The 25,014-nt window shown below is 51.4% G+C and overlaps 2 protein-coding genes across 5 annotated transcripts in view; one reads left to right on the forward strand and one right to left on the reverse strand.

Moving 5' to 3' along the window:
* The window catches only part of SMCR8 (SMCR8-C9orf72 complex subunit), a 13,537-nt gene extending 7,292 nt beyond the window's left edge, over positions 1-6,245 (forward strand). The window contains exon 2 of one of the 2 annotated variants that reach the window (XM_072820891.1): positions 1,012-1,295. In XM_072820891.1, coding sequence (XP_072676992.1) covers positions 1,012-1,144 — 133 coding nt within the window. In that variant the 3' untranslated portion in view covers positions 1,145-1,295. Of the gene's footprint in view, positions 1-1,011 lie in introns of both variants that reach the window. The other variant, XM_072820890.1, reaches the window with a different exon arrangement.
* SHMT1 (serine hydroxymethyltransferase 1) overlaps positions 6,061-25,014 on the reverse strand; it is a 27,859-nt gene continuing 8,905 nt past the window's right edge. For all 3 annotated transcript variants that reach the window (XM_072820894.1, XM_072820893.1, XM_072820892.1), the window contains 10 exons: positions 24,518-24,663; positions 19,817-19,932; positions 19,309-19,469; positions 14,543-14,624; positions 13,406-13,618; positions 11,871-11,987; positions 10,412-10,534; positions 8,142-8,258; positions 7,459-7,569; positions 6,061-7,114 (listed from right to left, as the gene is read on the reverse strand). In XM_072820894.1, the coding sequence (XP_072676995.1) occupies positions 6,942-7,114; positions 7,459-7,569; positions 8,142-8,258; positions 10,412-10,534; positions 11,871-11,987; positions 13,406-13,618; positions 14,543-14,624; positions 19,309-19,469; positions 19,817-19,932; positions 24,518-24,663 (1,359 nt within the window). In that variant the 3' untranslated portion in view covers positions 6,061-6,941. The remainder of the gene's footprint in view (positions 7,115-7,458; positions 7,570-8,141; positions 8,259-10,411; positions 10,535-11,870; positions 11,988-13,405; positions 13,619-14,542; positions 14,625-19,308; positions 19,470-19,816; positions 19,933-24,517; positions 24,664-25,014) is intronic.

The raw sequence follows: 25,014 nt of genomic DNA on the forward strand, positions 1-25,014 counted from the left end.
TTTGCTGTAAGGCCCAGCTCTGAGGCCATTCCTGCAGGACTTTTGTGGCCCCGGGCCTCCCTTCTCTTGGTGTACTGTGTGCATGTCTTTTTTTCCCAGCCCCACCAGGCTCGTTCTTCACTGCCTGTTCCACGCCCTGGTCACTGCCTGGTATATAGTAGATGCTGGTAACTGTATAAGAAGATAACAACAGCCAGGAAGGAAAAAATATAATGAGATTACCGTGGTCCCAAGTGCCTGTCAATCCACTGTACACAATACGTTAGGCCTAACACAAGCCCTAAATTCCGGATGTGTGTCCATCTGTGAAATCTCTGGTCGGCCAGATCTTTGCCAGACTGCAAGGTGACTGCTGCTCTGGGAAAACTGATCCAGAGGGTTTTAAAGAGTTGCTTGCTAGGGCTGATCACCCTGACCCCTTCCCTCATTGAGCAAGCCTTGTCTGCCTTGGCTGTACGGGCACGGTAGTGGGCGGTGGGTCAGGCGGCCAAATCTGCTAGTCCCCGGTCTGCAGAAGCTCTGTACTGTGGGAGAGACGGGAGACCAGAGACAGCACACTGACTGGTGCCAGGCTGATGATAGTGAGGGCCAGATGCTGTCCTAAACAGGACCAATTTTGTTTCTGCAGTAGCCACATGAGGCAGGACCTGGTATCTGTTTTACAGTTGGGCTCAGAGGGGTTAAGGAACTTGGCTGAGGTCACCAAGCAAGAAAGCAGAGAAGCAGAGGGAGGGGATCGGGGACAGCCAGGTCAGGTTTGAGTTGGCATAGAAACAAGTCCAAATGGAAGGGAAGGGTATTCTGGGCAGAGTGTAGAGGCCCGTGATTTTGAGGCCCTACTGAAAGCTTGGCATGTCTGCAAGGAAGTCATTATGGGGGTAACATGGGGCCTCAGAGGCCAGTAGGAAGCAGGTCACACAGGGCCTGTGGGACACGCCAAGGCATTTGAACTTGGTCATGAGGGTGGCGAGGCGCCCTTTGAAGAGCATCATGATCAAATTTGCCTTCCAGAAAGAGCCCAGTGAGTGTGCTGGCGGGAGCTACCCGGAGACAGGAAGCCCCGCCCCCAGCCTTTCCTCCTGACGTTGGCCTGTGTGTTTCAGAGTGGCATCCCCTGCCAGTGCCGGCACCCTCCATGCCCTGAGCCGCTACAGCCGCTACACAAGCGTCCTGGACCTGGACAACAGGGCCCTGCGCTGCCCCCTCTACAGAGGCACCCTTGTGCCCCGGCTGGCGGACCACCGCACTCAGATCAAGCGGGGCAGCACCTACTACCTGCACGTCCAGAGCATGCTCACCCAGCTCTGCTCCAAGGCCTTCCTCTACACCTTTTGCCACCACCTGCACCTGCCTGCCCATGACAAGGAGACAGAGGAACTGGTTGCCAGCCGCCAGGCGAGCTTCCTGAAGCTGAACCTGGGCCTGGTGAACGAAGATGCTAAGGTGGTCCAGTACTTGGCTGAGCTGCTGAAGCTACACTACACACAGGAGGCTCCTGGAACCAGCCACCCCACACTCAGGTTCGACTACGTCCCCAGCTTTTTGTACAAGATCTGAGGTCAGCCCCAGCCACTGTGACCGAGACCTGGGACTCAGGGTATGGGGAGGGGAGGGGAGGGGTGGGCATGAGCAAGCAGGCCTCTGAGCTGTTTAGACTTCCGTTGTCATCTGTAGGAGGGAAACCAAGATGGCAGCCCTGGTTCCTGGGTGGCTTCAGGCAGTTTGGGAGTTGGACTTGGGCAGAGGCGAGCACCTGGCTCTCCGAAGGCATTGGAAAGGATGGTAACGGGTCGCTGGGCCTGGCGAGGTGTGGCCCTTGGGGTTGGGAGGGAGCCGCTTGGCTTCCTGGGAACTGGTAACCAGGCCAGGAGAGAGTCAGCATTCTCTCGATGCGGTGGGATGAGGGGCAGAAAGGTGAAGCCCAGTCAGGAGGAGTATGCCGGCACGTTTACCTCCCAAACACTTGGGCAGCAAATCAAGGGGTGAAGCACCCCATTCACTGGAATGGTTTAGTGGGAAACGGGACAATAGAACATCCATTGCCTCATTCAGATCCCAGCTGGGGTCCTTCACTCAGTACCCTACAGCCCAGCATCCCAGGAGGAGGCCCCTGAATGAGTGAGATGGAGGGGAGGCAGCTCTGCCTCATTGGGTGGTGGCAAATACAGAACTTTCTGGGCCCTCAGGCAGCAGGGGAAGCGAGGAGCACCCTGTCTGGTCCTTGAGTCCTCACTAGGCACGGAAGTGCCTGTGGCGGGCTTTGCAGCTGGTTCCTCTGGGTCAGTAGGAGTGGCGAGAGTTAGTCACTAGTCCTTGTTCGTGAGAACCACTCTCACAGCTGGAAAGCCCAGGAGACAGGCAGGGCCATGGTGCCACGGGGTCATCAGCACTGTGTAAGTGATGAAGAACCAGCAGGCCTCTGGGGCCCAGCCCACCAGCCTTTCTGGCAGTATTGAGTCCAACTGTCCTCCTGGGGAAGGTCTGCAGACATGCTGGGACTTGGCCGAGGTCACACCCCAGTCCTCCACCCACCGCAAATCTTTGCAACCACTTCACTACCTCTCACAGGGTCTCGTGGGCACAGTGACAGCAGGGTTTTGCTCAGCTGGTCCGTCTGGGGAGGCAGCTTGTCTGGTGAGAACCCACGGCCAGGGTCTCCTTCAGGAATGAGGAACGCCACCTTGTGTGGCTGTCTTCATGGATCTGCCCCACATGGGCCTGGGATACACACTCATCACTGCTCACTCTCGCCCCCCATGCCATCCCCTCAAACACATGCACCTCACCACTGTTCACTCCTGCCCCGTGCAGGTCCCCCAGGTACGCTCACCTCACCACAGCTCGCTCCCAGCCCCATGTGAGTCCTCCCATCAGGGAAGAAGATCCCTGGGTCACCCACCTTGACCTCCCTGACACTCCTTACACAGTTGCTGTTGGTTTGTAAATGGAGGGTTTCTTGCAACCGTGAATTTTTTATACTTTTTTTTTATGGCTGCTTTTTTTTTTCTCCAAGTAGGGAGAACTCTTAGCATTACTGCTTTTTAATTTGTTCTAAGACACTTGTGATAAAACAGACCCGAAGCAGCCACAAAGCGGTTGCTCCTGAGCATGTGTGTATGTATCTCCTGGCACCGTGTACTGCATAGTTTGGAGTCTTGCTGTTGAGACCTGTCTACCTGTCCGCTTTTGTGGCACAGCACTGAGGCCACATAGGGGAGCCCAAGAAGGATTTGTGTCACATCACTCCTATGGTCCCCTCCTGGCCTGGGTCCTGTGCAGGAGGGTACAGCCCATGGGCTCCTGGTCAGAGCCCGCTGTCCTGGCAGGTGTGTGAGTTCACTTCTGAGGCTATGCCTGAGAAAGAACCTTCTGTGGCAGATGGTATGTCTACATCTCATGGGTTTTCTTTGTACCTGTGCCCATTGCATATGTTCACACACCGAAGAGTTGCCAGGAACGTCTTGGCAGCTTGGAAACGTGATGTGTGTTTGCACGTGGGGAAGGCTGCGCAGGAAGCCTATCGCACTCCATGGGCTTCCCCCACCGTTGCTGCCTCGGTGTCTCGAGTTCAAGACGCTGCTGTGTTTTCTACCTGGGAGGCTCACTGCTGTCTGCTTAGGCCTCCAGGGACATGACCTTACGACGCTTTATCTCCAAGGCACAGGAAGGCCTCTGGGGTCCAGAGGACAAGACAGAGAAGGCGATCCTTGGCACCACCATGGCTTCCCTTCTCGTTTCACACCATCATGGACTCTGCAGTTAACAGTGCCATCACCTGGGAAACTGACCGAGGCAGGAGATCAGTCATACTTGGCCTTCCAGAAGCTAAAGCCATTGGCTACTGTGGTCTAAAGTAGTCACCCTGGAGGGGGTTGGTGTGGAAGCTCTGTCTCAGGGATGGTTCTGGAGGCCCCAGGATTCAGAGGCAAGGGACCAGTCAGGTGTGAACAGAACAGGGGTGCCTTGTGCCAGGGCCAGCCTCAGAGCAAATGAGTGTCTCCCTGGAGTCGTTCATTCATGAAATGAAGTTAGCTACACAGACCAGTGGGTAGACTCCAGGTTTTACATTTTGGTTAAAGTCTAACTTTTCACTGTGGCCGTTTCAAAGGATTGCTAGATGCCAAGTATGTTTCTTTCCAAAGGGATTTCATGGTGGCCCTGGGACTGAGCCAGTTTGGGCAGGCACTTGAGACAGTGGAGATGCCCTTCCCAGACCCCCTCCACTTTGGAGAACTGGAACCCACTAGAAATCCCGCACCTGTAAATCTTAAGGGTGGGGAATCCTATGCAGTGGGGCTGATCTCTTTGCAGTGGGGCCTCAACCTCCTTTGAGGTTTGTCTCAAATCAAACATTTAAAAAACACTGCAGAAAATAGAGGACATCAGTGCCTCTTACTACTTTGTCAGTCCCCACTCCCTCTGAAGGCCCAGACACCAAAAGTGTGTCTAACATTTATTTCAACTTTACTTCCAATCTGGTACCGCTCCCCTATCCCCAACCACCCCTCTTTCAGCAGGTCCAGGTTGAGAGCAGCCTGATGAGGCTAGCGGTGCTGCGGTCGTGCTTTCCAGAAGCTCTGTATAAGAGAGGAATCAAAGCCTTTGTAGCACCTTGGCCCTCGGGACGCTTCAGCCTGAGCTGTTGCCTCACGCCTCCCTGTTTCCCTGGGGACCTTGCTCCTTTAGTGGGATCCTTGGAGTTTAAAAATTGTGACTTGTCCACAATTTACCGCAATGGCTGAAATTCTCTGAATTGCACCAGAATTTGGAAATGGATTGTCATAGCTTCCTCGTCATTTCCCATCAAGCTTTTAACTTCTTTGTTGCTACATTCAAGGTATTGTTTGTAGGTTTCGACCTCAAATAACATCCCAGTTCAAATCCTAGGAAGACCAACAGATGGTACCCTGAGTGCCAAGGCTGCTACAGCTCTGTGACAGGTTTCCAGAGGCTTAAAGAGATCGCGTGCACACCAACCACCCACTCTTCCAGCAGTGCTGGACGCATGCCCCTGCCTCCCTGGACCTGGTGTTGCCAAGCAGGTCAGCTTCTTATGCTGCTGCACAGCTGGTAACCCTCAGCTGCTGGGGAGCCCATGGGGAAGCATGGACAATCTTCAGAGGAACTGGTCTCCCAAGCCAGCAGTCCAGTTTTAATTTCTCATCTCCCTAGAAAGCTCAGAAGAAAGTGCCTTGGTTTGTGCTTTGAAGCCAACCAGCCAGCTTTCTGGCTTTTCCCCAATACTGTGATAGAAAGTGACAAAACTGGAATCTTTAAAAAGAGGTAACAGTATTAACAGACTGTAAGAAGGAAAAAGCATCAAATTTCTACTGGCTGGAAAGAAAACCAGTCTCAGCTGAAAAGGTCTGAGCACACCAAGTTTTCCTGAGCCCTCAGAGGAGAAAGCTGTGAGCATTGACCTAATCTAGTCCTACCTGTTAAGGTTTGGTGACGGCCAGGGGAAGGAAGAAGTGGGGTGGGGGTGGGGTGGGGGGCAGAGCGAGCGCTTTGTAGTGAATCCAGCTGTGGGGCGTGGAGCCCCAGCTTCCTGGGATTAATTGTTCAGCAAGGGTCTTGAGGCTCTCCTTTTGTGTTCAGTTGAAGGAGGAGCCAGGCTCCCTGAAGGGAAGACTAGCTTGGTGACATCATGGCTCCCAAAATTAAGGCAGAGAGATTTGGGGACTGGTATATCACCCACACCCCCTGGAGTCCCCAGTATCCATCACATGCTGGACCCCAGGGGCACCCTCCGGGCAGGACCACGGTGTGCCTCGCCCACTGACTGCCCAACTGCTGGCTGGCTATACAGGTTGGGTTGAAAACATGCCATCTTTTAAGGCTGCAGTGAAAAGCATAGTCTGTGATGAATTCGTAGTTGTTATTTTTGGAAAGCTATTTTATTACTGCATGTCCCTCTGTCCATGCGTGTGAATGTGAGTCCTAACCACCCCAGGAGCTGCAGGCATCGCAGTGCACGAACACGTGCGTGACAGCAGCTCTTGGGTGTGGCCGCATCAGAGTCTAACCAGAGTAAATGCCAAACAAATAGTATGAGAAGTGTACTTTTTAAGAAATTAATTTATTTGAGTTCAGATATTTTTGAAATATAAAAATTGGTTGTATTTTTTAAAGCTATAATTCTTGTAGACATTCTGTGGTTAAAAATTTGATTGTGCTTATTAAAAATGGTCATCTATGTTTTGCACTTCGGCTTTGTGAAAAATAAAGTTTCTCTGGGAAGGTGACATTTGGTTTCCTGATTACAGGAGGGGGTTGGTTACACCTGGCACAGGGCAGGAAGCCCCCCCCCCCCCCCCCCGGGCCATTGATTCTTGCACCTGATGACACCTGGCAGCCCCCAGGGGTGGGGGATGAAAGAGACCGTTTCCAAGATGTCCTGAGCTGCTGTGAAGAACCTCCCACCATAGTGGGCGGCACCCTGTATAGAAATCACCAGAAGCTTCAAAATTTCCCTCAGTTATGACAATCCTCAGTCTTCCTTTAGCAACCCTCCACCTAACAAGACGTGAAGAAGGGGCAGCTCGTGGCAGCTCTGAACTTGGGAGGTTGTCTCTCGCAGGATGTGGGGAAAGGCCAGTAACTCAGAGAAGCGCAAGTACACCTCCTGGGGTCTTTCTAACCGTCAGCCCTGGATCCAGTCTAAGTACTTCATTTTTTCCAGAAGAACTTTTTATACAGCTAAGAGAAAGGATAATTTAAATGCCTCAGTAACTTGTCCCAGAATTATTAACAATGGGTCTTAAAAACAAATTTTGATTTGTGAAGGAATGAGGAAAGCAGAGAAAGAAACCCCCTCGGGGCACAAAGCAGTCGATGCAGTCGGTCCCGTGTAGGGCAGCTCTCCCGTCTCTTCTCAGAAGGGCACTGGGTCCTCGAGCAGGTGGTTCCTGGGCAGGTGCCTGAGGGCAGGTGCGGCTCCTCTAAAAGTCAGGCAGGCCAGGCAGAGGGAAGAGAGAGGCGAAGCTCTCCACTTCCTCCCTGAGAGCCCTGATGGCCCTTTGGTGCTTCTCGTCCCCTGCCAGTTTCTCTCTGAACTCCTTTAGGGTGGCCCTGGCACCGATGTCGTTCTGAATCTGCAGAGTCAGTTCTATCCCTGTGCCGGCAAGAGACAAAACGGGTCCGTGCTGCGGCTCAGTGGGCCTGAGACACACCCGAGGCTCAGCTGCCAGTATGTTCCCAGAAGCTGGCGCGGGACAGCCATAGGTGTTAAGGCTGACCTCAGACACGATTCTGGTGTGCCCCCTTCCTTGGGCCCGACCACTTTACAAACCTCTCAGCCTAGATGGTTTGGTAAAGTGATTTTTGCTATCTCTTGTCGTCCCCAAGCCCTCAGCCCAGACCAGGAACATCCTTCAGTGGCTGGGTGTCAACTGCTCAGTCGCAATCAGAAATCCATACACAGTTCGGGATGTCTGACTTCCAAACCTTTATCCTTACCTCTGTGAACAAACTGGGCCACTTTCTGGAACTCTTTCTCCAAAAGTCCTCGAGATGTCAGCGCTGGAGTCCCGAGACGCAGTCCGCTGGGCCGCAGTGCACTTTTGTCACCTTCAAGATAAACAGGCTTTGTCCCTGGGTCACACCCAACTCACCACTGACCGCTGTGCATTTAAGACGCTTGGCCAAAAAAGTGGCCTTTGGGTGCCAGCTGTATCTAGGAAGCTGAGTGCTGCTGATTTAAATGCCCAAAGGGAGAGAGCAGCGCATTAGGGTCACGGTACTGAAACAGGAGGTTGCTTTCAGTGGTGTGGTTCTTGCTCCCCAAAGTGAGGCTAGCATCCATCTGTGTTAGATGCATCACCCACACTCTTCCTATAACTCCCTAAGAAACCCGGCCTGTTCCAGAGGCCCCACTTCCCTTATCCACACACCCGTGGCACCTGTGAGCAGTCCTCCCCAGTTCCTCCTCCTCTGTCCCTGGCACAGTTACAGCTGTGTCGGAAGGAGCAGGACGGGAGAGAGCCATGATTTTGCCCCATGCTGCATGATGGTGTACACACCCCTCCAAAATCCTGGAGTGTCTGTCCCCAGAGCCAAATTACCACCAGCTATAACCTTGGCCAAAAGAAATGCAGTAGGTCAGGAGAGGTACAGAAGAAGAGACCAGCAAGGATTCTTACCTGGACAGGTATTCTTGTTACAGGCAATAGAACAGGCTTCTAGAACCTTCTCAGCCCTTCCACCATCCGTGCCTTTGGAGCGGAGATCCACGAGGATCAAATGGTTGTCAGAACCACCTGGAAAACCAAGTTGGACATGTAGGAATGTGGAAAACTGACTCCGTACCAAGTGAAGGTATCTCTCCCTCCCTAGAAAGTGAGGGTAGGGCTGAAGGAGGCTCAGGCAGACAAGGTCAGAAGGTGAGCACCCCTACAGTGGGTCCTGTAAGACTTCAATCCTCTGCTAAACAAAGGATGCCCCAGGGCCACAGGATTGTGAGAAAAGACAGTAGCTTACAATGGGTACCCAGAGGACCGTGAGGCTGGGAGAGCTTTCCCAGCCCACGCTGCCCACTGGTGATGTGGCACCAGGTGCCGGCGTAGGGCCTGGCAGCTTGTCTGGGGAGTGACAGCTTGTTCAGTGCCCCTGGTAGCTCTTGTTGGCTCTTAATGATCACTTGGGAGTTCCCCCATGTGCCTGCGAGATCCATCTGGAAGGCTCCCTCGAAGGCAGCGTCAGAGTGGCAGGCAGCGGCTACATTCACGTTCATGGTGGCTGACTGCAGCATTCACTGAGCACACGGTAGGTGCCAGGCTTTGCTGGTCTGCCATGTGTCTTACCCTAATCCTGCCAGGTTAACGCTGGTTAAGGTGTTATCAAAGTGGTCCACATGAGCCTATTGAAGCTCCAAAAACTTTCTGCAACTGGCCCAAGGCCATGCAGTGGTCTTTCAAGCACCTGCATCTTTCTGCTTCAAAATCTCATGAATCCCAGGCCATTAACTTGACCAACAGCAGTGACTTCAAAGACGGCAGTTGGACTCAGTCAGCACCTAGCTCTGGACCCCACAGCCTAGAGGTGAAGCTGTGCCCCCTTACTTCCCGTGGCTTTAGGCAGCTCAACGTCTTGGAACCCCAGATGTCCACTTATAAAATAAGAGCAATAATTCACAAGGCTGCCGTGATGTCTCAACATGGTGCCATCTGTGGCATTTTGCCTGCACTGGGCACAAAGTGGGTTATCACAAACGCTGGCTCTCCGTCACCAGTATCTAATTCTGCCAGTTGCAGTGTGTCCTTGGAGCAGAGTGAACTAGGGGTGCGGGCAGGCCTGGGAGCTCAGGAAGGTGGAGACCTCTCTCCTGAGACTCATGGGAGGCCTCAGACAGAGCCAGGCTGCGGTGCTGCCTTGTGCTGTCTGTAACCAGAGGGAGTCTGGCCTAACCTTTCCCAAGACCAAGTGTGGTTCCCACACCAGCATCACATGGGAGCTGGATGGAATGCAGACGCCAAGCCAGATCTGCCAAATAAGACCTGCATTTTAACAGGGTGCCTGGGGGGTTGCTGTGCACCGCCAAGTTTGACAAAGAGTGACCCAAGGGACCTTGAAGGTCGCAGTCCATGCCGAGATTTCTAGGGCTTTCTTACCAAAAGATACGGAGAATGAAGGAGAAAGGAGAGAAGGGAAAAAAAGGAAGTGAACCAGAGAAGAGGCACCCCCGGGACTGCTGAGGACCCAGTGTGTGTCCCAGCTCTGCTGCTCACCAACAGTTTGGCGGGCAGCCCACTCCTCAGACTGGGGCCTGAAATCCCCGTGAAGGGCAGCAGGCCGGGCGTGGGCACCCAAGTCTGCGGAATGCCAGGACCCACCTCCCTAGACCACCCCACTTGCAGCATACACAGCAGCCTTGGAGCAGAAGAACAAAGCTGTCCCTCAAGATCACAAAGTCGGCCAAAAGAATGCCATCCTGGCTGTGTGAACCTGCAGTGACGCACGTGGATGGCACCCTGAGTGGGCCTCACCTGCAAAGTCCACCCCACAGGAGGTTACTCAGCGCCACTATCTTTTGTATGAAAGCAAACATGGGCACAACATACTCCCTGTGAACTCCTGGTGGGAGGGCCTGCTGTCCCCTGACCTTCAGGGGTGCCTGGAGACACTCCCAAGGGATGGCATAAGGTGTCGCTGTAGAGAAGGTGCCGGGGTCCTGCTCTATTCCGGATCATGGCTCTGCTGGCCACGAGCCATGTGAGCACTGGTACCTGCCCTCCCTCAGGTGAGCTTCAGGTACGCCTTCCACAAAGCTTTCCTGTGGTCTCCCGTGCCAGTGACAAACTGTCCATGGCTGCTGCCACAGCACCCAGGGCCACTGTAGCCACAGTGTCTGAGGGCGAGGCTTCAATGCCACCCCAAGGAGCCAGGGGCACCTCCCCGGGGTTTCTGCTGGTACCTGTCACCACTTTGTAGCCCAGCTCCATCAGGGTCTCAGCCAGAACTCGGCAGTTGGCCACCACCTGGTGCTGGTAAAGTCTGAACTCCGGAGTCATGGCTTGCTTCAGGGCCACAGCGACCCCTGGCGGGAGAGAGATGGGGTCAGGAAGGCAGAGGGGACCAGGAGTCCAAGCCCCTGGTTTCCGCTCCTTGCTTTGTCCCCTCATCCCCCCAGAGGGTAGATTATACTCCTCCCCACAGATGGTATATATTTTTAACCCTACGATTACCTGGCTAAACCTCAGACCTCTCCTTTTTAAGGAGCTGCTTTTAAGGTACCTTTTAAGGTAGTTTCCTCTGGGCATGGGAGTCTGTGCTGTAAGATCACACAGGGAAGCTGCTCTTCTGCAGGATGGATTTTACGTCCTTTCTAAGCTCAGCATATGAACATGAGAACTCGACTGCCCAATAGAAAGCTTCTGCTTTGGTGCCAAATTATCCACATCTTCCCAACCTGAGGCCGGGAGAGTGGTGTAGACCTGTTCTACGTGCACATCTGGACTCATCCAGCCCCTTGTTCGATCCCAGGCTGCTTGAACAGGGCACAGAAAGTGAAGAAGACAAAATAAGCACTGCCTAAGTGTAGGCACAGAAGCCTCCCGTCAGGGTTCATGGAAATGACTGGAAAAGGCTCAGAGTGGCTGGAGAGCGGGTGATCCCATCACCCCAAGAGCTGAAGAAGCCAGACATGGAGTTTGGAGGCGTAAAGGTGGAATGGGACCTGCCCCTGACTCCCCCTTAGTGGGCTAAGATTCACCCACTCCCCGCTGCCCCCCTTCCCTCCTCAAAAACACAGTGCTTCTCCAGATGGAGCTTGGTTACCTTCACCCTGGGCTCCTCTACCAAACTGCTTTGTTCCAAAGAAGACATTGGAGGAACTCCAAGATCACAGATTTCCCAAGCCACTTGCATACAGAAGGAATGCCACCGGCAGACTGCTGGGTGAGCTCGGTCAGCAGTGTGAGGGTCAGGGTGTTGGCACAAGCAACTCGCCCTCACAGGGCTTGGACACTCATCACTCACTCCCTTTGCCGTGCCGTCTTCCGATTGTTAAACTCCTTCCCCGCTGGTTCTTAAAGAGGGCCCTAGCTACTTTACAGAAGATGGCCTGACAGTTTTGCGCCAGTGGCGGCCATTTGGGCAAAGTGGTCATCAATCCCCCTCATTCCTGCCTGGCTGCAGTTGCCAGATTTCCTTTTCTTCCTCGTTAGCACTTCCCAGACAGAGAGTTTGCTCTAGCTGTTCCCCAACATGCAAGTCCTGGCACACATTTGGTGGACAGGTGAGGTGGGAATTAGGGGCCACAGATGAGCAAAGGCAGGAACTTCTACCACTAGCTGGCACAGGGGCTGCCATGGGTGAGGGTGCACCCCCAAGTGCCACCCGAGGGCTCTGGGCTGACTCTGATGACATTTTACCAGCAATGGCGTGGTTGTGGGGACCTCCCTGCAGGCCTGGGAACACAGCAGAGTTGATAAGCGACTCCAGGTTGTACAGGGTCTCTTTGCCGGTCTTGGGATCCACGCTGCGCACTCCTGGATAAAGGAAAATAATAAAATGGGAACAGCAGATGGGCCAGATGGGCTGTCCCCTCAGTCTTCTCCCTACCCAGACTCAAATCCAGACTGGCTATGGGCTGCTGAGCACAAGCCTGGCCTCTAGTCCTGGAGGCAAGACCTGGTCTATAATGCTGCAGAGCACAGTGCCCCTTGCTGGCAGAGCAAGAGCCAGGCTACTCTTTTGTAGATGAAATCAAAGGATAAAAATTTCCCTCCACCAACACTGTAACAAAGAGTATGCCTTGGGTGTATTTCCTCAAAGACGTGTCCAAGAGAGCAGTCTTCCAAGATGATTACTTTGAAGGAGAGAAGACTCATTTGTATAATGAAATATATAAATTATATAATAATGGCTCTAATGGGGACTAGGATTCCTTTGCAAAAAAAAAAAAAAAAGTTAATAATCAGTTGTAGTTACTAATGTGTCTACAGAGCTTCTTGTGAGCCAGGAACTTCTCTAGGCACTTTATATACATTAATTACTGCTCCCAACACTAGTCTGAAGGGACAGGTGCTATTATTACGATCCCCACTCAGGAGGTGTGGAAACGAGGCACAGAGAGGCTGTACAAGTAGCCCAGGATCACACAGTACAGACCAGGAGCTGCCTGGGCTAGCCATACTCGGTGGGAAGCAACAAACATTTCCCAGGCAGTTGGGAATGGCTGCCCGTCTCAGAACGTCGATACAACTAAAGAAGACCCTCAGAGACAGCAGCGCACTGAGGAGGCTAGTGGGCATGTGGGTGTGTCGAGCCCTGGCCAGGGTGCCAGGCAAGGAGACTGTAGGGGAGAGAGACCCCACCACCGAGGGCTGGTTTCTCTGCAAGTGTGTGGACATCTGATCTCACCATGGGCTGGATGATCTGATCATAAATCTGGCTTCCCCAGGTGTGGGAATCCCAAAATAAAGGGGGTGTTTAGGTATGGGTTGCAGGTGTTCAACAGAGAATCCTCACTAAAAGGACTACAGTGGTAACTAAGGTTTATACATCAATGTCTTGTGGTTTGATTACTGTGAGTCGTCCTCTCTGCGAGAGGCATGCTGGACCACAGTAAGTTCACCAGAGGAAGGTTGCACAGCGAGGCCTCCGGTGGCCCCTGGCCAGCCACGCACACCTTCCTTTGGCTCCGACACCTGCGTCTTGTGGGGAGGACTGGTTGGCCCACAGCACCATACTTTCCTCCTCTCCCAGGACCTGGACACCAAGGAATGAGGCTAGAGCTGTGCTCCGGACTTCCTTCCAGATCTCTTCTGCAGACTTATCATTGCCCCCTCCTAAGTAGCCATTTCAGGGATACTTCAAGGAATTTTCCCAGTTTCCCAAACTGAACATGAACCCCAGAGGAGACCAATGCCAGCACCTGGCCAGTACCCCACATCCCAGAGTGTACCTCTCCTGTAGAAGATTATGCCGGCTCGGCAGCCTCTCAGGGTTTTGTGGGTGGTGGTGGACACCACGTGGCAGTGCTCAAAGGGAGAGGGCACCACGCCCGCAGCCACCAGCCCGCTGATGTGCGCCATGTCGGCCATGAGATACGCCCCGTTGTCATCCGCGATCTTCCTCAGTCGGGCGTAGTCCAGGTTTCGGGAGTAGCAGCTGGTTCCTGAGATGGCAAAGGTGACACAGTCGAGTCAGAGATACCCACAGCCAGCTGAGAGTCACCGGAAGTGCAAACCTGCAAAGGTGCCTCTGGATAGGCAGATTTGAAAGCTTGGAAATTTCTCCCTCAGCATCTCTGAGAACAGAAGTGAAAAAGACCCTTAGAAAACATCTTTGTGGGGATCCCTGGGTGGCTCAGCGGTTTGGCGCCTGCCTTTGGCCCAAGGCGCAATCCTGGAGTCCCGGGATCGAGTCCTGCGTCGGGCTCCCAGCATGGAGCCTGCTTCTCCCTCTGTCTGTGTCTCTGCCTCTCTCTATCTGTGTCTATCATAAATTTAAAAATCTTAAAAAAAAAAAAAAAGAAAACATCTTTGTGCCAAAGGCAACCACTCAGACCTGCCTCTTCACGTCAGGTGCCTCTTCACGGCAGTTGGGACAGCCCCTATTATTAACTCCGTCAATTAGTTAGTGGTAACATTTCTAGATGCTTCTCTGAGAACAGCCTCAGATCTTATTCTACCTTGTACTAAGTGGGGGGCAAACCGATATTTGTCCTGAAAGAAAAGAATATACTTAGACCCAAGAGGCCCAGCTATTTGAGGCAGAGACTAGCAGTGAGCTAGAGAACATCCCCACATCATCAATTTGGGTTTTTTTTTTTTTTTAATTGGTACCTTTTTTTTCCTTTAAGATTTTACTTATTTATTCATGAGAGAGAGAGAGAGAGGCAGAGACACAGGCAGAGGGAGAAACAGGCTCCATGTAGGAAGCCCGATGTGGGTCTCAATCCCGGGTCTCCTGGATCACGCCCTGGGCCAAAGGCAGGCACCAAACCGCTGAGCCACCCAGGTGTCCCCCCGACATCATTATTTTGTAAGAGGCCTGGGAGCTGCTGACAGGTACAGTCCCTTTACCCCCAACTCGTCACCTGCAATAATCAGCTTCGGGTGGAAGAGGCGTGCGTTTTCCTCCAGTTGATCGTAGTTGATGTAGCCAGTTTCTGGGTTCACCTGTGGAATGTCACAGAGACAGCAGGTTCGGGCTGCATCTTCCAGCACACCGTGCCTGCCTTCCCACCCAAACTCATGCCAGCTATCAAGGCCAAGATGACTTCCTCAACCTGCCCAAAGTCTGTTCGCTCCACTCTACCACAAACACAGGAAAGCTGTCCTAGGGTGCGACTTGAGGGTGAGATGGGGTACCATGTATCTGGCCTACAAAAGTGGTGTGGACAACCAAGTTATCGCTCAAGGAGGCAGGATGCCCTGAGGGGTCCCCAGAGGAAAAGTGAGCCCCTGTCCTGGGGCCTCTACCACAGAGGACAAGGAACCCAAGAGCCACTGCAGAATGAAATGGGAGCAACAAACATGCACCCCTGCAATGCAGGTGCTAAGACGCTGTTACCTTTGGGAATGAGACAAGATGCTGCCCTCAGCTCTTCTAGTCCAAATACAAAGAGGCAAGAAAAAGAAATAGAGACACAAGATCAGAAGACATAAAAAGCTGACATTACAGACACCATAACAGTGTCCCTGGAAAATACAAGCCTCTAGGGACAAACTATTAGAATTAGTAACTAGGATTAGCAGAGGGTCAAAAGCCAAAAACCACTTACATCCATGCATATAAGCAGCAAAAAATGGGAAACGAAATTTTTTTAAAAATATTTTATTTATTTATGCTTGAGAGATAGAGAGAGGCAGAGACACAGGCAGAGGGAGAAGCAAGCACCATGCAGGGAGCCCGATGTGGGACTTGATCCTGGGACTCCAGGATCACGCCCTGGGCCAAAGGCAGACGCTCAACCACTGAGCCACCCAGGCAATCCAAGGGAAATGAAATTTTAATGATAATACTAATATTATATTAGTTTCAAAATCCATAAAATATCTAATAAAAGACTTACTTATTTTAGAGACAGTGTGCAAGTAGGGGGATGGGTAGGGTGGGGGGGAGAGAAAGAGAGAAGAGAGAGAAGAGGAGGGGAGGGGAGGGGAGGGGAGGGGAGGGGAGGGGAGGGGAGAGGAGAGGAGAGGAGAGGAGAGGAGAGGAGAGGAGAGGAGAGAAGAGAAGAGAAGAGAAGAGAAGAGAAGAGAAGAGAAGAGAAGAGAAGAGAAGAGAAGAGAAGGAAAGAGACTAGCAAACTACTCGCTGAGTGTGGAGTCCCATGTGGGGCCCGATCTCATGGCCCTGAGATCAGGACCTGAGCCGAAATCAAGAGTCAGATGGTTAACCAAGGAGCCACCCAGGTGCCCACACACAAAGCATTACTGAGAGAAATTTAAAAATTCAAAAAGTTACAGTGATTAAAAGCAGCACATGTTTGTGGAAGGAAAAGAACAGAAGAGACCCAGAAATAGGACCCCTTGTGACAGAGGGTCATCTGATCAATGACTAAATGGTAATGCTGCAGGGAAAGGATAGTCTTCCAGTAAGTGGCACCAGGTATGCTGGATGTCCACGTGGAAAACAGTGTTATCTAGACACCCACCCCACTGCACCCCACAGAAATCATTCCAGGTAGACCGTGGATCCATCTACATGGGAAACACAAAGCAATTTTGTTTTCCTCTTGGGCAATGCATGTCTTTGCAAACTCAGTGTATTAAAGCTGTGTTAAAGCATCTGTGCCAAGGGGAAGTGAAAATCAAAGCAAAAGATTTTCGTGGAGTGAGGCATGGGAGCTCTCTGGGGAGGAAGTAGTGGAGGAGCTTCATGGTCTACAGCCCCTTCCTCCTTGGGGCAACGCTCAGGTGTGGTGGCTACCCTTCCAGAATGAAAAGAAGCACTTCCAATCCCACACGGTCACAGAAACTCATGTGCAACCAACATCATTTGGAAAGGCAGGCAGAGGACCACCTGTGGTTCTGTTTCAGAGGGAATGAACTGGTTCTTTCTCAGTCACCTGAACTTGGCAGGGAAACTGTTACCTTGAGAAAAACCAACAGGGACGCCTGGGTGGCTCAGTGGTTGAGCATCTGCCTTTGGCCCAGGGCATGATCCCAGGGTCCCAGGATCGAGTCCCACATCGGGCTCCCTGCATGGATCCTGCTTCTCTTTCCTCTGCCTGTCGTGCTCCCTCGCTCCCTCTCTCTCTCTCTCTCTGTCTCTCATGAATAATAAAACTTAAAAAAAAAGAAAAAGAAAAAAGAAAAAAACCAACAGCTGGACCACAGCAAAAACATGGCCATAATTCTAAAAAAGTTTTTAAAGAGATTATACACCCCCCCAAATGTGTTGCTCCTCCTACTCTTCTACATTTTGGCTTTTAAACTTATAGGATTTTTTTTTAAGTTTTTTTCTCTTTAAAAAAAAAATCCTAAACATTCGACAGTAAGCCTGCTGCTCCAGGGAAAATTCATGGGTATTTGTAAGAAACCGCAGAGGGGCCAGAGGAGCGTAGAGGGGCAGGAATGGGGCCTCCCCTGTCACTTGGGACCTCCGGAGAGGGGACTCGTTGGACACAGGGAAGAGAGGGAGGGATGGAGGTTCGAGTTGCTGTTTCCCGGGAGGATAAAATGCCTGGCTCTGCATGCCTGCAGTTGCCTGGAGGGTGAGAGAGCCCCACGGAGAGGGCAGGGGCCGGGAGAGGCCAGGCAGGGAGGCAGGCTGGGGAAGAGGAGGAACAAGGCATCTGCTGCCGGAGGCAAGTCAGGTCTCTGTCCTCTCTGCACCAGGCCCGGTGCTCACAGGCACCCCGCAGGCAGGTGAGCTATGCTTCCTGCTGCCCAAGCTGGCCAAGCTCCAGGGTCCCACCACTCCACACCCCTGCAGGCCTACCACCACTGAGCCTCCAGCCTGCACCCATGGGGCTGCAGCCTGCACAGCATATGTGTCAGAGATGCGGGGCGGCTGAAGGAGACTGGGATGCGGCCCCAGGCTTGCTAACACCCAGAAGAGATTCTTGTAGTAGGGTGCAGGGGGCTGGGTATCTCTGTCGGTTAAGCATCCGACTCTTGATCTCAGCTCAGGTCTTGATCTCAGGGTTTTTTTTTTGTTTTGTTTTTTGTTTTTTTTATTAATTATTTATGATAGTCACAGAGAGAGAGAGAGAGAGAGGCAGAGACACAGGCAGAGGGAGAAGCAGGCTCCATGCACCGGGAGCCCGACGTGGGATTCGATCCTGGGTCTCCAGGATCGCGCCCTGGGCCAAAGGCAGGCGCCAAACCGCTGCGCCACCCAGGGATCCCTGATCTCAGGGTTTTTTTTTTTTTTTTTTTTTTAATTTTTATTTATTTATGATAGGCACACAGTGAGAGAGAGAGAGGCAGAGACACAGGCAGAGGGAGAAGCAGGCTCCATGCACCGGGAGCCCGACGTGGGATTCGATCCCGGGTCTCCAGGATCGCGCCCTGGGCCAAAGGCAGGCACCAAACAGCTGCGCCACCCAGGGATCCCTGATCTCAGGGTTTTGAGTTCAAGCCCCACATTAGGCTCTGTGCTGGGCACGGAGCCTACTTTAATTAATTAGTTAATTAATTTAAAAAAAGAAGGGACTCTGGGGTAATGGAGGACATTGCGTTAAAGAGTAAGGCTGCCCGAGGCCTCAGCTAAGGTCAGAAAACAAGTCTGTGATTCCTCTCTGCCACCGTTCTTTCCATAGTGAAAGAAACTGTAGAAACCAGGTTTTGTGTTCTATGTGCAAAGACGGAGCATTGTCCCGCTGGGATCACGTTTCAAAATCCATCTCCAAGGTCAGCATTGGCCAACGAAGATACTAGCAGCCAGAAATGCCTGGGCTTTCCCTAACAAGAAGTGAACTGTCACTTGCACACCAGAAGCACTCACATGGTCACTGGACCAAGCCGAAGGCTAACAACGGGTGAACAGTCAAGGGGAGGCGGCAAAGACCACAGAATGCCAGGAGGGAAAACTGGCTTGGCGTTCTTCAAAGAGTAAAATCCCGTGGCTGACACTCAGCCCAGCACAATGATGCACTGTGACCTCTGCTTGTGGTGGGACACGTGAACAAACCTGGAATGGCCCACCGCATATAAAACACCAGGAAGAAATGGTTTCTGGATGTGAGAAAGAGTTGCCAGGGGCATGGACTGCCCCATAGCCAAGTGTGAGGGTTACTGCCTTTGTCTCCAGCACCAGCAGCACCTTTACACATCAGCTATCATGCCCCCTGGGAGCCCACGGGTCTTCTGTGCGTTGTTCCACCAAACTGTTTATAATGACAAGGGCCCCACAGGAATACGTGCCAGCCCCACGCCAGGCACACAGCTCATATAGGCTGCAGCTAGCTGATAGGTCGGTGAGGGGCGGCGGGGTGCAGGGGCCAGCTGTCCTGGTGGGCTGTGTGCTGATGGTGGGGCTGCTGGCGCCAGGGCTAGGGATGCAGCTGGTGGCCCAGAAGTTCCGAGCATGGCTGTCCCTGATCCCCAGGGGTCTGGCTGCAGCTGACCTGGGTGCCAAGAGTCACCATCCCAGCTGGCGTTGCCCCTTGGCTCTGGAGGAGCCCCCACCACCTCCTCTGCTGCCTCCCTGACCTGTCTCCCTAGGCTTCAGCTGCCCCTGGTGTGCTCTGAATGCCTGAGGAGTCCCCAGGCCAGGGAGGTGACAGATGGTGAAAGGTAGGGACACTTCCTCTTGCATCTTAGGAACAGGACCACCTATTCCTACAGGGGCAGACCTGGAGACTTTCTGAGGAAAAGGACTGCAGAGCCATGGACAGAAACCCACTCTTACCTTATAGGGCATAGATTCAAAGAAGATGGACGTAGCAGAGATTTTCTTCTTGTCTGTCATGAACCCGTGTGTCAGGTGGCCCCCATCGGGCAGGTCCAGGCCCATGATGCGCCCGTGGGGCTCCACCAAGGCAGTGTACACTGCAAAGTTGGCAGGGGAGCCTAGAACGCCAGACCAGAGAAAGTACGATGACTTCTGCTTGTGAGGCCCCAAGCAGGACCCCAGAGCTTGGCCACCAGGCCATCTACCAAGAGTGGACAGAACAAGCCTGGCACCACTGTGCAGCCCCCAGTTCCCTGGAGGTTCCCGGGCAGCAAACCCCGAGACCAAGGGACAGGAGTTCAGGAGGGGTGAGTCAGGGGCAAGCCAAGGTCAATGGAAAGAGACCCACAGACCCAGGAGAGGCTTAGCTTATTTTTCACTCTCATTTATGGGAAGTCCTTCTTGGGACTCCTCTCAGAGAATGCAGGGGGCTGCCCAGACCTGGCTGGATGTGGCAGTTACCTACCTGAGTAGGGCTGTACGTTGACCCCCCAGCACTCAGGATCCAGACCATAGACCTGCAGCGCTCGCTTCTGACAAAGGATCTCCAGCTCATCGATGAACTCGGTCCCACCATAATACCTGCAGGAGACAGCCAGCCGACTTAGGTCCCCTCTGGCCCCAAACCTCTGTGCTTCCTACAGAGGCCAAAGAAGCTTCCGGCTTTGGGGTGGAAGAATTAAAGCGGAGAAGTGGTGAGAACCAGTACCCTGAACCTCATGCCACTCATCTTCCATTTGTGCCAAGTCGGCTGTGTGTCCGAGGAAGTACCTCCTCATCTATAAGGAAAAGTCTGACGTGGGCTGCGTGCATGAACCCTGAGGATACACAGTCATTATGCTGAGCGAAGTAAGCCAGTTACAACTGTGTGATTTCCCTTATATGAGGTTCCAAGGGCAGAGTTCCAGAGACAGAATGTGCAAAGGGGTTCCTAGGGGAAGGGAGAAGTGGAAAGTTCTTTTGCTTTTTGTTTTTACAGTTCTAATAAAATTTTACTCATTTGGGCAGCCCTGGTGGCTCAGGGCTTTAAATCTTTAAAAAAAATTTTTTACTCATTTAATAGTTACATGTGAAAATTTATATTTGTCATATCTGCATATCAGTAATCGTAATAATTCAATTCAGATTTTTTAAAAAGATTTTATTTATTTATTCATTAGAGACACACAGAGAGAGAGAGAGAGAGAGGCAGAGACACAGGCAGAGGGAGAAGCAGGCTCCATGCACCGGGAGCCCGATGTGGGATTCGATCCCAGGTCTCCAGGATCGCGCCCTGGGCCAAAGGCAGGCGCCAAACCACTGCGCCACCCAGGGATCCCCCAGTAGATGTTTTTAACACCTGTGCCTTGTGGTCAGAGAAAATCTTAAAATTTTTAAGTATATATACTCTTTTTGGGGCACCGGGTAGCTCAGTCAGTCAAGTGTCTGACTCTTGATTTGGGCTCAGGTCATGATCTCAGGGTCCTGGGATCCAGCACCACATTGGGCTCCCTGCTCAGTGGGGAGTCTGCTTCTCTTTCTCCCTCTGCTCCCCACCCCCAGCCCCTGTACTTGCACATACTTGCTCTCTCTCTTAAAATAAATAAATCTTTAAAAAGATTTATATATATATATATACACTCTTCATCCTAGTAAAGACCAAGTAACATAAAATTGACATCTCAATCTTTTCAAGTATAGTCTAATGGTGTTAAGTACTTCACACTGCAATGTATATTCCCAATTTTGTGCAACAGACCTCTAGAACTTTCTTGTCCTGCAGAACTGAAACTCTACACCTATGAGCAGCAGCTCCCCGCTCCCTCCCCACAGCTGCTAGGAGCCATCATTCTCCTTTTCGCTAAGATCTTGACAATTCTAGACAGCTCACTGTAGCACAACACACCACCCATATTTTTGAGACTGGGTTATTGCAGGTGTCACAATGTCCTCATGGTTCATCTTCGATGTAGCACGTGATGGGAATTCTTTCTTTTTTAAGACTGAAGGATGTTCAATTATATGGATAGAGCACATTTTGCTTATCCATTCATCTACCCACTGATACTTGGGTTGCTCTCACCTCTTGGCTATTGTGAATAATGCTGCAATGGACAAGTCTGGAAATCAAAAGGGGCTTCACTGAGTGATCTGGAAGGTCCCTTCCAGCATCACATTCTCTGCTTTGTCACCAAAGAAGTGTGTGGTCTCCCCAGGTTTGAAGGAGAGCAGTCCGACTGGGGAACAATTATGGAGCTTCAGGAACATCAGGGCTACAAGGGGACGTAGCAATTTGCCATTTTTCAGGGGAGTAAACACAGGACAGTGATTCAGGGTCATGATGGGGCCCCAGTGCCCCTATCTGCCTTGCCTCAGACAGAGGAGCCAAGCCACCTGCCAAGCATTTGCCACACAGATGTGGATCTGAAGCATGCAAACCTGGTTCTGTTCTTTACTATGGGAGTTGGAGCAGCCTCCTTCACGTGCTCAAGTCTGACTCCTCATCGGGAAAGGGGGTGAGAGTTCTGACTTTGCAGTCAGGCTGCACATGAAGGTGACTGTAGTCACACTCGGCCTGATCCTAGAACACAGCACTACGTTTTACCCTCAGTGACAAGGCCACTGTCATCTCACTGATCTCCAAGAAAGACAAAAGTGTTTTCAATGAAATGGTGGCTTGGCATCTGTGAGATCCATTCCAGTTTCAGAGATGTTAAAATGTCAAAAAGTAAGTGTTCTGGGTTGATGAAAGTCAGTGAGGACTCAGCATGGTCCCCTGCTGCTGTCCCCAGCAGTGACTAGAGATTCATCTCGGGACAAGGGATTTGGAAGCCCGATATGGACCTAGGATCTAGGCCGTGTTCTTCAAAAGAACTTCCTGTACAAGAAAGTGGATCCTCTTCATGTGTATCAGGACAAGACTCTCAGAGGAGGAGAAATGCCTACCAGTGCTTAACTGATGCCCTCAAACCACAGCAGTAAATACAGTGTAACTCTTACCATGGAGGGGCAGATATCACCACCGGCTTCACCTCTCTACAGATAGAGCAGTCCCTGTGTCCACTGGGTGGGGACAAAACCCTGGGACCCATCGAAGTTTCTTTTACAAGATCAACTTAGAAATGATGGAACCCCTAAGACAGCTTGGAATTTGGAGTATGTGGGTGGTTTTTCCAATACCAACCACCAATTCTTGGATACCAACTGGGTGTCCCAACAATTCCATTCGATTCTGACACAAACTACCCAGAGTTAGCACAGAAGCCACAGGTTAAGGACTCAGTTTCACAAGGCTGCCCCCACTTTGCACACCAGCCACAAGTCCTGGGCCCCCATGCTACCCATGCCACTGTCCCGCTTGGCCACGAATTTGGGGGTCCCTACAACCTCCTCTCACGCTCATCATTTCACCAGAACAATTCACAAAACTCAAGAAAGTCCTTTACGTTTGATTACTGGTCTGTGAGAGAAGATTTAACTCAAGAACAGCCCAAGGAAGAGGTGCATACGGCAAGGTATATGGGAGGGCACGCCACCCTCCCAGCACCTCAACTGGTACAAGCCCTGCCGCATCTAGCCTCCTCTGGCGCCCTGGTGTGCCCTGGAGGCTCGGGGAGAGGGCTGAAAACACTGACCCTCTAATCTCCTGTCTGGTTTCTCTGCATCTAGGGGCCCCACCCACAGTCACCTTGTGTAAACTCAAGTGTGGTCAACAAAGGGTCACTTGAGAATAAGAAAAGACACGGCTACCACCAGGCAATTCAGAGGCTTTAGAAGCTCAGAGCCAGGAACCAGCAAGAAAGACCAGATGTTAATTTTTCACAAGACCACAGTATGAAAATGTCTACCTGTGTGCAAACCTGAGCCGTCACTGAATCTCAGTGAGTCTTGGCTTCCTCATCTGTCAAAGGCAGAAATAGCACCCCCGGCCCCGTAGGGTGGCCTCGAGGATCAAATGAGCTACTGGTTGTGAAAACACCAGATGAAGCCTTGAAGGCGCAGAGAGAAGGTAGTTATTTAGGGCAGGACAAAGATTATGCCTTCAACTTGATTCTCGACCTTTCTCCGGAGAGCTCCAGGGGCTTTTCAGTGCAGAATGGCAGGCAGTTCTACTCGAGGGTGACCCTTCTTTTTGCCTGTGTCCTTTGGGACACAAATATACAAATCTGCAAAAACCATATGTCAAATTCTATAATCATCATCTTTGATAATGACTATAAAAAACAAAAATGAATAGAACCTCTTGTGGTTCTCGGGGTGAAGGAACTGACCAAATCCAATGTTTCTAATGCAGCCATGACAGATTCAATTGTCACTTCTAGGTCACTCCTGATACAGATTCAATTACTCACTGAGCAACAACTTTCCATGGCATCATTCAGAGCACTGACCTTCTCCTAGAGGTTCAACAATGGCCTAGCAGCTCCAGACTCCTTAGGGACTAGCCTGTTATTCTAGAAAGCCCCAAAAGGGACTGCTAAAGACTCTAGGTAGAGCTGCTCCAAGAACATCAGTGCTGCCACATGCTGGGAATTGAAAATGAGTTATGACAGGATGGGAACAGAATAGAAATCCCCGCTGAGTGAAGTAAGTCAGTCGGAGAAGGACAAACATTATATGTTCTCATTCATTTGGGGAATATAAATAATAGTGAAAGGGAATATAAGGGAAGGGAGAAGAAATGTGTGGGAAATATCAGAAAGGGAGACAGAACGTAAAGACTGCTAACTCTGGGAAACGAACTAGGGGTGGTAGAAGGGGAGGAGGGCGGGGGTGGGAGTGAATGGGTGACGGGCACTGGGTGTTATTCTGTATGTTAGTAAATTGAACACCAATAAAAAATAAATTAAAATTAAAAAAATTAAAAAAAAAAAAAAAAAAAGAATAGAAATCCCCACATGGGGATCCCTGGGTGGCGCAGCAGTTTGGTGCCTGCCTTTGGCCCAGGGCGCGATCCCAGAGACCCGGGATCGAATCCCACGTCAGGCTCCCGGTGCATTGGGCCTGCTTCTCCCTCTGCCTATGTCTCTGCCTCTCTCTCTCTCTGTGTGTGACTATCATAAATAAATAAAAATTTTAAAAAATTAAAAAAAAAAAAAAAAGAAATCCCCACGTGGTGTAGACTCTATACCGACTCTGTAGCTCCCATCAGTATGTCAGAAGCAGGCCTTTGACGGCATTCACATACCTCTGGCCTGGGTAACCCTCAGAGTACTTGTTATTTAAGCAAGAGCCGAGGGCCTCTAAAACTGCCCGGCTGGTGAAATTCTCTGACGCGATCAGCTCCAACCCGACTCTCTGCCGGTTACTCTCCTTCTTGATGATGTTGTAAACCTGATGAGAAGTAAAGGAACGGTGAATGTCTGGCTTAGCATTTTGCTCTGATCAAAGCCATAACCTATCTAAGAGAAGAGACACTATGATAGATTCATATTTTGCCCGTAAGAGCCGACCATAGCCCAAATAACCCAACTGAGAAGACTCCCATAGTACTTAGAGAATAGAGATCTTCCTCAGATTTTAGCATTCAGGGAGGAATTAATAGAAGACAATGAATTAAGGGAAATAAATAATTGAAGAGAAAATGACCTTTCAAATAAGTATCCCACCTAATTTTTAATTTTGTGCCACCTTGTTATTTTCATCCCTGTTTCATTGAGTTTCTCCCTCCCTGAACTTTATTCC

Source organism: Canis lupus, chromosome 3 (genome assembly GCF_048164855.1).
Source record: "Canis lupus baileyi chromosome 3, mCanLup2.hap1, whole genome shotgun sequence".
Classification (NCBI taxonomy): Eukaryota; Metazoa; Chordata; class Mammalia; order Carnivora; family Canidae; genus Canis; species Canis lupus.